Source organism: Capra hircus, chromosome 2 (genome assembly GCF_001704415.2).
Source record: "Capra hircus breed San Clemente chromosome 2, ASM170441v1, whole genome shotgun sequence".
NCBI lineage: Eukaryota > Metazoa > Chordata > Mammalia > Artiodactyla > Bovidae > Capra > Capra hircus.
The window spans coordinates 59,698,662-59,713,037 of NC_030809.1; the positions used below are offsets into that span (position 1 = coordinate 59,698,662).

Sequence of the window (14,376 nt, forward strand, 5' to 3'; positions counted from 1 at the left end):
GTCCTGTCATTTATGAAGAGAATGCAGGCAATTAAAAAGTAAAGATTTTAATGACATAAATACTTAGGGAAAAACAAACATGTTATTCCTTCTAGAGTTTTAAAAACAGAATACACCAAAGGGGCTGAGGAGTCTTCAAATACCTTCAATTGAAGAACTGCAACCATGATATTCTCAATTATTCAATAAGAAAAGAGTGATGTAATAAAGAAACCTATGTATAAGGAAGACTCTAATAAGCTTATGATTTTAGGTGCCTATAAAATACATAGAAGAGAAAGGAGAGCCCATTAAAAAGAGTACTATAATTAAAAATAAATAAATAAAAACTTTAATAATAAGTAAGGATGGTTAGGCTTTTAAGCCAAAACATTAAATATCCAGGGGGCATATAGCAGTTGTCAGGCACTGATCTGGGTCTCAGATAGCAGAGTTAGGTCATGATTCCAACCTTGTCTCTAAAGAGACTAGTTATTAGTCAAGGAAGCACCAGGCAATTTTAATTTAATAAGATAAGACCCAGAATTGAAGCTCATAAAATATGGCTACATGATAGAGTCTGGGAGTCAGAAAGCAGGTGACATTTGATCTAGGTGGTGAATGGCTACCAGGAGTCATTCTAGTGAAGGAGAATAAGAATATTTCAGGAAAAAAAAGCAGCAGCTTTGTACAGCAAGCCCAGTATATCCAGAGAAAACTCTAATTCAAAAAGATACACACACTCCTATGTTCACAGTGAAAGTGAGTCCTCAGTCATGTCTGACTCTTTGCGACCCCATGAACTAAACAGGCAATGGAATTCTCCAGGCCAGAATACTGGAATGGGTAGCCTTTCTCTTCTCCAGGAGATCTTCCCAACCCAGGGATCGAAGCCAGGTCTCCCGGCTTGCAAGTGAATTCTTAATCAGCTGAGCCACCAGGGAAGCCCAGGAATACTGGAGTGGGTAGCCTATCCCTTCTCCAGTGGATCTTCCCGACCTAGATATTGAACTGGGGTCTCCTGCACTGCAGGCAGATTCTTTACCAACGAAGCTATCAGGGAAACCCCCTATGTTCATAGCAGCACTATTTACAATAGCCAGAATATGAAGCAACCTAAATATTCATCCACAGATGAGTGGATAAAGAAGATGTGGTGCATATATACAATGAAATATTACTCACCTATAAAAAATAATGAAATAATACCACACAGCAACATTGATGAACCTAGAGATTATGATACTAAGTGAAGATACCAAATAGAGAATGTTAAATATCATAATATCACTTACATATGGAATTTAAAAGATTATACAAACAAACTTATTTACATAAAAAAGTTTATTTATGTCATTTATTTTTATATTCTATATGTAAGTGATATCAAATAAACCTATTTACAAGACAAAAATGGGCTTCCCTCATGGCTCAGTGATAAAGAATCTGCCTGCCAATGCAGGAGATGAAGATTTGATCCCTGGGTTGGGAAGATCCCCTGGAAAAGGAAATGGCAACCCACTCCAGTACTCTTGTTTAGGAAATCCCATAGACAGAGGTACCTGATGGGCTATATAGTCCATGGGGTTGCAAAAGAGTCAGAAATGACTTATCAACTAAACAGCAACACCACCAACAAAAAAAATATACTCAGCAGACATAGAAAACAAAATTATGGTTACCAAAGGGGAAAGAGAGGATAAATTAGGAATTTGGGGATTAATATATACATGCTATTATATATAAACTAGATAAACAACAAAGTCCTACTATATAGCGTGGGCAGCTTTACTCAATATCTTGGAATAACTTATAAGGAAAAAGAAGCTTAAAAAGAATATATGTGTGTGTGTGTGTGTGTAGTTGAATTACTTTGCTCTATACCTCTACCTGAAGTAAGACAACACTGCAGACCAACCATACTTCAATAAAAATGTTAAAAATAAATAATAATTTAAAACATAGAATCAGGTGAGAAACTCACAGTCTGGGCAGGGAACTATACATGTGTACTTAGTGGGAGCTGAGTAAAGGAAATACAGAGAATCAGAGGGGAGTGGAGTATGAAACCACTTGAGAAGCATGGAGTTTTCCAAAGACTGTGAGTAGCACTTGAAAGGAGCAAGTCAGTACTCATTTCAGAAAGGTCTTGACGAGGGAGATCATCAGAGAAGCTCCTGAAATAGCAAGTGAAGAAAGATGGGGGACCATTTTGCAAGTGATAAGCAATCTGGACACAGGGGATCTAGTGACAGGCCCGTAAAAGAAGTCTTAAGGCGTGGGCTGTTTGCCAGGAGAAGAGAGACAAACAAAAAAACAAAACAAGTGCAAAAAAGAGTGGCTATATGCATGTGTATGACTGATTCATCTTGCTATACACCTGAAATGAACATGACATTGTAAATTAACCATAGTTCAACAAATTTTTTTTTTTAAATCCCATTTGGGGCAGACTCTGTCATGCTGACAGATGACTGAAAGACAAACTCTTCAGCTCCCAGTCTGGTTTGATTCTCCAATTGGAGAATGTTTTCCAAATTGGAAAGCAGAGACTTTCTCAGGGAGGCATTGTAGGATGAGACATCAGAAAATAGGAAGGGCTCTCCCTTATTATTAACATTTTTCCTCCTGCAGGCCCGATGAAGTCTATTTTCTTTCTGAAAGAAAGTATAGACAACATGGGAAATGTGAGAGAAGAAAGAGGCAAAGGTCTACACTGCACACTGTCTTTCTGTGGCTCCAGGGCATGAAATAAAGGAATATCTAGCTTTCGTCTGTTTCCCTATGCACCAGTCCTTCCTGCTGCCTGGGACTCCTTTCCGTCAAGGAAGTGACTACCAATGTTTGAGACTCAGCTGAGGCAAGAGGGTGTCTCCTAACTCTTTCTAATGACAACAGTAACAGTTGCTTCCTTTCTCCTTTTGGCCTCCCTTGGCCCTAACTGCAGACATGAAATTAAAAGATGCTTGCTCCTTGGAAGGAAAGCTATAACAAACCTAGACAGTATATTAAAAAGCAGAGACTATGGGGTCTATGGGCGTCTATGGGGTCGCACAGAGTCGGACACAACTGAAGTAACTTAGCATCAGCAGCAGGAAGAGACAGATGTTAAAAGAAAGTACACAAATAGTTTATGAAATGCAATCATAAAGAATGCTCCAAAGGAAACATATAGGACTTAAGCCTAGTGGGGTTTTCACTGACGGTTCAGTGGATAAGATTTTGTGCCTTCACTGTAAGGGGCACATTGGTCAGGGAACTAAGACCCCACATGACATGCAGTGTGGCCCAAAAAAAAATTTTTAATAAAAAAAAAACGAACTCCAGAAAAGGTCTTATCTTCCTCAAAACCCAAGAGTTTTGTATGATTTGTGGTAGAGTTTAAGTGCTAAGTGAACATTATCAATTGAATAAATAGATGATCGACTTAATGAATTCCAAAATGGTAAAACCTTATCTTAACAAATTATTGAACTGTAAGATATCTACCAATCTTTAGCAACACACTCAAATGGAATTTTGAGAAAAAGATTTATGAGACCAATATATATATTGGATATATATATATATATCAATTCCATAGAATCTACAGTGGGCATATTCATACATACCATGAAATTTTAGAATAACAACATGGTGGCCCATGCTGAGATAATAAGACTGATAAAACAGATATTTATTGGATACAGATTCATGTTTAATGCACGCTGGCACTTAATTGGCAAAGTGCCTGCCCTCATGGGACTTATATTTGGTGCAGGGTCTTGAAAAGCAAACAACCAACAAGCCAGAACAAACAGACAAGATTCTGGTTTGTGCAAGGCACCAGGAAGAAAATAAAATCATGTTGTATAACCATGGGTTAATGTTTGGTGCAGAGAAATTAGTGCAGGTGATTTGGAAGAGGCATCAGAGAGGTTAAGTGTGATATTAGAATTAAGAATCACATTGATTGAAGGAGATGACCATGTAAACCCTGTGAAAAACTGTCCTGTGCCTAAGGAACAGAAAGTGCAAAGATCCTTAGATAGGAAAAACCTGATGTATTTCAGGAATAGAAAGAAAGCCTGCATGGATGGAAAGAAGGAAAAGGAAATGAAAAGGGTAGGCACGGGACACTCAATAAGGGATTTTAAATGCCAGTCAAGTGCTTCAATTTTAAGTGAAGTAGGCAGTACAATGATATACTTTTATTTCTTATTGATAAAGATCACTTTGGCTACTGCATGAAAAACAGGTTTATGGAAATCCTGGCAGGAGCAGGAACTGCAGGTAGGAGTCTATTTAAATACTCTGAGTGAGACTGGAAGAGGCTGTTACTCAGGAAAGTACGATAAGTACATGGATTTAAGATATGTCTTGGTGGATAGAACCAGGGAGTGCTTCTATGAACTGTGTAGATGAGGATCAAGGAAGGAGAAATTGAGGCTGCTTCCTAGGTTTCTGTTCTAGCAAATGACTGAATCATTCCATTTGTTAAGACAGGAGATGCGAAACAGCAAGTTGTTAAGAGAATGGTAATCAAGAATTCTGTTTTTACTGTAATAAACTTGAGAGACTTACTAGACTTTCAGGAAGAGATGGCTAGTTTATTGCATATATAATTCCAGGGGTCAGTCTAGGAGATACATATGTGGAGGTGATCAGCATCTAGATGGTATTTAAATTCATGGAACCCTATAAATTTAGCTGGGGCATTGGTGGAGAAAATCATAATTCAAAAAGATTCATGAACCCTAATGTCCATAGCAGTACTACTTATAATAACCAAGACATGGAAGCAACCTAAATGTCCATCAACAGATGAACAGACAAGGAAGATGTGGTAGATATATACACTGGATTATTACTCAACCATAACAAGAATGAAATAATGCCATTTGCAGCAACATGGATGGCCTTAGAGATTATCATACTAAGTGAAGTAAGTCAGAGAAAGACGAATCATATGATATCAATTATATCTGGATTTTTTTAAAAAAATGATGCAAATGAACTTAATTACAAAACAGAAATAAACCCACAGACATAGGAAAAAAAAAAAATCATGGATACCACAAGGGGAAAAGGGAGGGAGGGATGAATTAGGACTTTGGGATTAACAAATGCATTCTGCTATGTATAAAACAGATAACCAAGAAGGGTCTACTGTATAGCACAAGGAACTGTACTTAATATCTTATAATAATCTATAAGGGGAAAGAACCTGAAAAAGATTATATATGTATACACACATATATGTATATGTACAAATATCTATATCTATCTATATTTTATATGCACACACACACATATATATATATATATGTAAAACTGGGTCACTTTTCTATACCTGAGACACAACATTATAAATCAACCAAACTTCAATAAATTTTTAAACAAAGAAATAAAGTAGAAGTCCTGAGATAGAACCCTGAGATGGTAGAGGGGCATGTAAGATAAAAGAGGAAGCTGGGTTTCTAAAAAATGGAAATAGTGAATTGAACCAAATACTACTGAGACATGAGTGTAGTGAGAAAACTGACCGTTGGATCTTAGCTACAAAGAGGTCACTGGTGGTATTAACTGAAAGAGTTTCTGTAGAGCAATTTGCATGAGTTTCCCCAGAAAAATAGAAGCAGTAGATTCTGTATATTGAAAGATTCATTGCAAAGAACTGATTTATATGATTGTGGGGGCTGGCAAGGCAAGTCTGAAATTCATCTGTAAAGACATGCTGTCAGTAGCGGCAGGCTGGACACTTTCTGGCAGGAGTTGCAATTGAAGTGCACAGGTAGGAATTTTTAATAGAATGGGAAAGACTAGAGATCTCTTCAAGAAAATTAGAGATACCAAGGGAACATTTCATGCAAAGATGGGCTCAATGAAGGACAGAAATGGCATAGACCTAACAGAAGAAGAAGATATTAAGAAGAGATGGCAAGAATACACAGAAGAACTGTACAAAAAAGATCTTCACAACCCAGATAATCACGATGGTGTGATCACTCACCTAGAGCCAGACATCATGAATTGTGAAGTCAAGTGGGCCTTAGAAAGCATCACTATGAACAAAGCCAGTGGAGGTGATGGAATTCCAGTAGAGCTATTTCAAATCCTCGATGATGCTGCAAAAGTGCTGCACTCAATATGCCAGCAAATTTGGAAAACTCAACCGTGGCCACAGGACTAGAAAAGGTCAGTTTTCATTCCAATCCCAAAGAAAGGCAATGCCAAAGAATGCTCAAACTACCACACAATTGCACTCATCTCACAGGCTAGTAAAGTAATGCTCAAAATTCTCCAAGCCAGGCTTCAGCAATAAGTGAACTGTGAACTTCCTGATGTTCAAGCTGGTTTTAGAAAAGGCAGAGGAACCAGAGATCAAATTGCCAACATCTACTGGATCATGGAAAAAACAAGAGAGTTCCAGAAAAAACATCTATTTCTGCTTTATTGATTATGCCAAAGCCTTCGACTGTGTGGTCAAAATAAACTGTGGAAAACTCTGAAAGAGATGGAAATACCAGACCACCTGGCCCTCCTCTTGAGAAACCTGTATGCAGCTCAGGAAGCAACAGTTAGAACTGGACATGGAACAACAGACTGGTTCTAAATAGGAAAAGAAGTACGTCAAGGCTGTATATTGTCACCCTGCTTATTTAACTTATATGCAGAGTACATCATAGCTGGAATCAAGATTGCCAGGAGAAATATCAATAACCTCAGACATGCAGATGACACAGGCCCTCTTGATGAAAGTGAAAGAGGAGAGTGAAAAAGTTGGCTTAAAGCTCACCATTCAGAAAACTAAGATTATGGCATCTGGTCCCATTACTTCATAGCAATTAGATGGGGAAACAGTGGAAACAATGGCTGACTTTATTTTTCTGGGCTCCAACATCACTGCAGATGGTGACTGCAGCCATGAAATTAAAAGACGCTTACTCCTTGAAAGGGAAGTTATGACCAACCTAGACAGCGTATTAAAAAGCAGAGACATTACTTTTTCAACAAATTCCGTCCAGTCAGGCTATTTTTTTTCCAGTGGTCATGTATGGATGTGAGAGTTGGACTATAAAGAAAGCTGAGCACCGAAGAATTGATGCTTTTGAGCTGTGGTGTTGGAGCAGACTCTTGAGAGTCCCTTGGACTGCAAGGAGATCCAACCAGTCCTGAGTGTTCATTGGAAGGACTGATGTTGAAGCTGAAACTCCAATACTTTGGCCACCTGATGCAAAGAGCTGACTCATTTGAAAAGACCCTGATGCTGGGAAAGATTGAGGGAAGGAAGAGAAGGGGACAACAGAGGATGAGATGGTTGGATGGCATCACTGACTCAATGGGCGTGGGTTGGTGATGGACAGGGAGGCCTGGCGTGCTGTGCTCATGGGGTCGCAAAGATTCGGACACAACTGAGCGACTGAACTGAACTGAATGGAAAAATTCAGTTCTGTCTTAAAACTTCTCAACTGACTGAATCAGCCCATAGATTATCAAGCATAGCTCCAAATGATGTCAATGTTAAACTCATCACAGCAACACCTGGACTGCAGTCTAGCTGAATCACTGTGGCCTGAAACCTACCAAGCTGACACATGAAACTGACACCATGTGCCTCAAGATGTACCAAACAGTCGCAGTGTAATCAGTAACTAAAGACAAGCTTTTGGGAGAAGCTATTTTGCCCAGAGCATGGGAGAGGAGGAGGATAGATAGATAAATAGAGCCATTGGGCTTTTGTAGTTGTTTTGTTTTATGACTTATGCAGCAAAGTTTTGTGTTTATAAGAATGAACCAGTAAAAAAAAGGATAAGATGATTTTGAAAGGGAATTTTTGATCCAGAGGACATGCTGAGATTTTAGTTTTATAGACTAACTAAGAGTCAGATGGGTATTCTTTTTTCCCAAAGGGTAAAGCACCAAAGCCCCAGGACAAGTGATGGAAGATTACAGTGTGCCAGCTGGACGATCATCCCAGACAAAGGCATTCTCCATCCAAAAGCTGCCTAAGGGGGTGCAACTTCCCACCACTCACACTGTGCACCTAAAGGTAATTTTTCTCCTTACAGCAGGGATCCCCAACCTCCAGCCCACAGACCTGTACCTCCTGTCACCTCCTTTCAGATCAGTAGCAGCATTAGATTAGACACAAAGTATACGAAAGTGCTGTGTAATGGAGAGAACTTAAAGCTGGTGCTCTGACAACCTAGAGAGGTTGAAAGGAGGTTTAAGAGGGAGGGGGCATGTATATGTCTGTGGCTTATTCATGTTAACGTTTGACAGAAACCACACAACACTGTGAAGTAATTATCTTTCAATTAAAAATACAATTTTAAAAAATTTGGGTCAATATTTGAAAAAAAAAAAAAGAGTAATCCTCTTGAATCATCTCAAAACCATCCCCCCAGCTCTGGTCTGTGGACAAATTGTATTCCGCAAAACTGGTCCTTAGTGCTAAAAAGGTTGGAGACCACTGCCTTAGAGGATGTATTTACTTGATGCAGAGCTTTCCTGGAAAAGATTCCTTGGAAAGAAATCTTGGTAGGATGAGACTATCTCAAAGTCAGGAGCTCTTTTCTTGGTCAAGATCTGGGCTTTAGCCAAGCTGAGAACCTTACTGTGGACACTTTTCTTTTCTTTTCTTTTTTTAGTGTATTTATTTTATTGGAGGCTAATTACTTTACGATATTGTAGTGGTTTTTGCCATACACTGATATGAATCAGCCACGGGTGTACATGTGTTCCCCATCTTGATCCCCTCTCCCACCTCCCTCCCCATCCCATCTACTGGGTCATCCCAGTGCACCAGCCCTGAGCACCGACTCATGCATTGAACCTGGACTGGCGATGTGTTTCACATATGATAATACACATGTTACAGTGCTGTTCTCTCAGGTCATCCCACCCTCGCCTTTTCCCACAGAGTCCAAAAGACTGTTCTGTACATCTGTGTCTCTTTTGCTGTCTCGCATACAGGGTTATCGTTACCATCTTTCTAAATTCCATATATATGCATTAGTATACTGTATTGGTGTTTTTCTTTCTGACTTACTTCACTCTGTATAATATGCTCCAGTTTCATCCACCTCTTTAGAACTGATTCAAATGTATTCTTTTTAATGGCAGAGTAATATCCCATTGTGTATATGTACCACAACTTTCTTATCCATTCATCTGCTGATGGACATCTAGGTTGCTTCCATGTCCTGGCTATTATAAACAGTGCTGTGATGAACATTGGGGTACATGTGTCTCTTTCAATTCTGATTTCCTCAATGTGTATGCCCAGCAGTGGGATTGCTGGGTCATAAGGCAGTTCTATTTCCAGTTTCTTAAGGAATCTCCACACTGTTCTCCATAGTGGCTGTACTAGTTTGCATTCCCACCAACAGTGTAAGAGGGTTCCCTTTTCTCCACACCCTTTCCAGCATTTATTGTTTGTAGACATTTGGATAGCAGCCATTCTGACTGGCGCGAGATGGTACCTCATTGCGGTTTTGATTTGCATTTCTCTGATAATGAGTGATGTTGAGCATCTTTTCATGTGTTTGTTAGCCATCTGTATGTATGTCTGCTTTGGAGAAATGTCTGTTTAGTTCTTTGGCCCATTTTTTGATTGGGCCATTTATTTTTCTGGAATTGAGCTGCAGGAGTTGCTTGTATATTTTTGAGATTAGTTGTTTGTCAGTTGCTTCATTTGCTATTATTTTCTCCCATTCTGAAGGCTGTCTTTCCACTTTGCTTATAGTTTCCTTTGTTGGGGCACTTTTCTTAAGAGATGGTTGCCTTGCTGTCATCAGATTATCAAAGGGGCAATCACCTGAAAAGAACTACACATGGTGCTCAAGGGTCTCTCTGTTGTTCAGTCTATTATTTAACTTGATGTTCTGAGCCTTTTTGTACAAACATTAAGAGCAATGAACATGGAAAATAGGGACAACTGACAGGACAGAGAAAACAAATGTACGAGGATGTGTAAAAGAGAAATTGAATTATTGCAGCAAAATAGATGGCTGAAGTAGTAATATAAATATGCCTTTTATTTCAGCATGAATGCTTCATGTTTAACCTAAAATAAGCCTCCTTGTGTAACAGGGAAGAACAAATATGACTTCACATTAGATCTTTTAAAAATGGATTAGAACATGTTTCTTTTACTTTAATCTTTGTATTCTATTGCTCAGAGTTAAGAATTTTGCCAATGGTCTGATATATATAGGAGAGCCTGTTCAGGGTTCTGACCTTTTAAGGGTATAACACTTTTCCATTCACATAGAGATACAAAGTTACAGAACAGAGAATAATATTTGTCTTGTTGGAAATTTACAGGAACATTGTTACCTGATCTATGTGGACAGCTATAAGAACAAAGGATTCTGGGACCAAGAGGTTTTCAATAATTAAGCATGCCCCTCCCTTCAGTTCAGTTCAGTTCAGTTCAGTTCACTTGCTCAGTCGTGTCTGACTCTTTCTGACCCCATGAATCGCAGCACGCCAGGCCTCCCTATCCATCACCAACTCCTGGAGTTCACTCAACCTCATGTCCATCAAGTTGGTGATGCCATCCAGCCATCTCATCCTCTGTCTTCCCCTTCTCCTCCTGACCCCAATCCCTCCCAGCATCAGGGTCTTTTCTAATGAGTCAACTCTTCACATGAGATGCCCCTCCCTTACCTTGCCTTTTAAAGAGTTTTGCCAAATTCTGGGGAGTTCTGGGTTATTAGACATAAGCAACCAGTTCTCTTGCTTGTCCCTGCAATAAATATTTCTCTCTTCCAAACTCTGATGTTTCTGTTTATTTGGCCTCGTTGTGTATTGGGTACACAAACTTGCATTCGGTAATATTAGTTGTGACAACTGTTATCAAGAGAAGAGGTAACATGGGAATCTGGATGCCCCAGAGATCCTGGGTTAGAAAACACCCATGTCCTCACACTAGATGTCTATACTTTTTGATAGAAGGGCTGGAATGCAAGGCAGCTTCTCCTTGATTTAATGGTTTGTTGGAGCATCTGTTTTAAGCACATTCTTTCTAAAAGTGCTTGTTCAAGATAAAGGCAATCTTTTCACAGTTCTAGAGTTCTCCCTATGTTTGTGACCTTCCTTATCTGCAAGATGGAGCTCTACTTTTAAATTCAGCCCAAACAATTCAGAAAAATGGAGTGTCTGCATAATTCCAAGAGAGAAACATCACATATTACACTGAGTTGAAATGTTTCTTCTCTTTCCCTTCTAGAACAAGGAAGGGAAGAGTTTTATAATACTTCATCCCACTCCTGGGAAAGGACTAAAATTATTTTAGTACTGCAAAGGTAAGTGATAGCTCAAACTCCAAGAGTTCTTCATTTTGAACTCTTTTTGTTAAACCCAATTATCTCATCTCCAAACTACTTCATCCTTAAATAAATGTACTTCTACATCTGGGTTGAGTTTCACAGTTTCAAATATGCATATGTCATTAAACTATAGAAATGATTTTTAAATGATTGAGATTGCATTCTCAGTGTCAACAATCTGATACAGTGTGGGTATTGCCACTTGCAAACACACACCAGGGCTGATAATTTGTGTGGGTACTTACTATAGGAGCATCCGTAGACTTCAACCCTCATGCCAATCTTTCCGCTTGGATTCCACTCCAGGGGGACAAAGCGAATGAACCGGGCTCTCACAGAATGCAGTAACTTGTGGTGCATCACACTGTCAGCATTCATGTTTCCTGCAAATGTCTGTGGGAAGAAATGGAAGCCAGGTGAGATCAGTGACACCATGGCAGCACTGCCACCTGAGCTTAAGGACCATGAATGGAAATCCAGCCATGATATTCCATAAAGTCTTGCAAAGAAAATCCTCAGTGTCTCAGATCTTCCAAATGAAATCTGACTCTGGTGAAAATTCTGCATTGTGTGTTAATTCTGCAATAAATATAAATATTTATATTTATATAATAAATATGATAATTATTAATAATTGTGGCACCCCACTCCAGTACTCTTGCCTGGAAAATCCCATGGACAGAGGAGCCTGGAAGGCTTCACTCCATGGGGTCGCTGAGGGTCGGACACGACTGAGTAACTTCACTTTCACTTTTCACTTTCATGCGTTGGAGAAGGAAATGGCAACCCACTCCAGTGTTCTTGCCTGGAGAATCCCAGGGATGGGGGAGCCTGGTGGGCTGCCATCTATGGGATCGCACAGAGTCGGACATGGCTGAAGCGACTTAGCAACATGCAATAAATATAAATATATATACATATATATATATATATATATATATAGAGAGAGAGAGAGAGACAGCTGCTGTACATTATTCTTTAAAAAACTCCTTCCCCAAGATTTTGTAAGTCAGTCAATCCTAGTAAGTCAGAAGGCACGACACACAAAAGCTTTACTAAGTAAATAACACAATGAAATTCTGATATTCCTAACACTGATAATTACTGTGGTATGGAAGATAACTGAAAAATCTCTTCATGGAGCAAAAGGCTTTTATAGAAGCAATTGTTACCATTAATTGAAGCCAATCACTAAGCAAAGACTTTTTCATGATCATTATTACTATTTAATAGATTAAAAAGAAATCTGAAGCCTAGAGAGAGAAAAAAGAGGATGCAAAATATCTTTAAATCATCTAATTGGTTAGTAATTATTCTATGGTTCCATTTCAAAGTTGTCCTATTCCAAAGCATATGGCTTTTCTATAGCCACTCACTTTTCAACTATTCCATTATCAATTGCTACATGAGGGAGAACAGGAGTCTCTGGTCTTTATGTAATTTATATTCATACTTTCTTGTGAAGGTTAAGCAAAGGAACACATGGCGTGAGAGATATTTGATACACTAAAATTATGCTTCCTAGCCTTCATTTGGATGAATGACTTTTGGGGTAAAAATTTTCTACAGATGGAATCCAAAGCCTCCTACCTAATCATTCTTTCCCACTGGGGCAAAATATGAATAACATAAAATGTGCCATTTTAACCATTTCAAAGTATGTATTTCAGTGGCATAAAGTACAATCACATTATTATGCAACCATCACCCCATCCATCCCCAGAACTTTCTCGTTATCCCAATTGTACCTAATCTTTAAGGTAGGATGTCAGGTAGCACACTGATTACTTTGCTTCATTATGAATCATCACCAGTCTTCTTTTCCAACTCAAGTATTCATGGGTAAAGCCTTCATGCTAATGTTCTATCAACACCAACCAAACCATTGGTTTCTCAAATGGCCAAGAGAATACCAAGTAAAAGGATTTTATGTATGTAATGGAATCCATTTCAATGATTCAAATCTTAACTTTGATAGTATTCTCATAACATCTGTGAATCTAGGGTAATTTGAACAATCTGACATTTCTGCTGTACACAAAACACCCACTGGCTAATAACTCTGACATTAGAAAATTAATATAGTCACTATTATATGTCACAAAGTGGCTTATGAAGAACAGAGAAGCCTACTTTCTACTTTGCAGCAAAACTCTGATGCAAAAGAATGATTTGGGGGAGGGGAATTCCTTGAGATTCAAATCTAACTTTCTTCCCCACAGGTTTGTCAAAGATTTGGTCATTGTCTCAATCCAGGAAAAAAAAAAAAAAGTTCTCTTCAGCAGGCTCATCTTTAGCATGTCCTGTTCCAACTTTAGCAACTGATACAGATATAAAACCTCTTCAACCTTTGCCCACCTAGGAAAGACTCTTCCCTGCAGAATGTAGTTCTTTTCAAAGTTTACTTCTTTGATACATGAATTTGGGAGGTGGTTAAAGATTCTGGTGGTTTTTCACTCTTGGATGCCTTGAACATATTTCATGTTTTTCTACAACCAAACTTGGGAGACTTCAATTTAATTCTCTGGATTCCATTAATCGTGTTTCCTACAACCCACTCCCCAAGTATGTAGAGGCTCTGTGTTTTTAGCATCCCATATAGAAACTGAATTTTAAACAGGAGTTTATTCACACTGAGGGTGATGGGGGAATCCTTGCCTATGTTCTAAGTGACTTATAGACTGAATATATCTTAAGCTTATATTGAAATCCTGATTGTAAACTTCTAGAAAAAGTTTTATTTGGGGAGCTTGGAGTCTTCAGATGCCATGTGTTCTGAAGAGGGAATCCTGGATTCCCATCCAAATGGTCAGCGTCATGGCATCATTGTGTAATATGGACAAACAATTTATTCTGTCTGACCCTCACTCCCTTGCAATACTGAGATCTCAACATCTCAACATTTCAAGGTTTCCTGCTATTCTAGAGTCATATTGTTTGCAGTTTCATAGTCTCATGAATATACATCTGAACAGACCCAAGGCCACAAAGTTTTGAGATTTCAAAGTGTGCAATGCATGATCCCAGAGCCCTCCTAGAGCAGCCTGAACAGTTAGAGACAGAGGCAGATTGAATCTAA

The 14,376-nt window shown here is 38.8% G+C and overlaps 1 protein-coding gene across 1 annotated transcript in view; it reads right to left on the reverse strand.

Moving 5' to 3' along the window:
* The window catches only part of CNTNAP5 (contactin associated protein like 5), a 1,089,942-nt gene that overhangs the window by 608,986 nt on the left and 466,580 nt on the right, over window positions 1-14,376 (reverse strand). Inside the window, exon 4 of the mRNA XM_018061606.1 lies at window positions 11,543-11,690. Coding sequence (XP_017917095.1) covers window positions 11,543-11,690 — 148 coding nt within the window. The remainder of the gene's footprint in view (window positions 1-11,542; window positions 11,691-14,376) is intronic.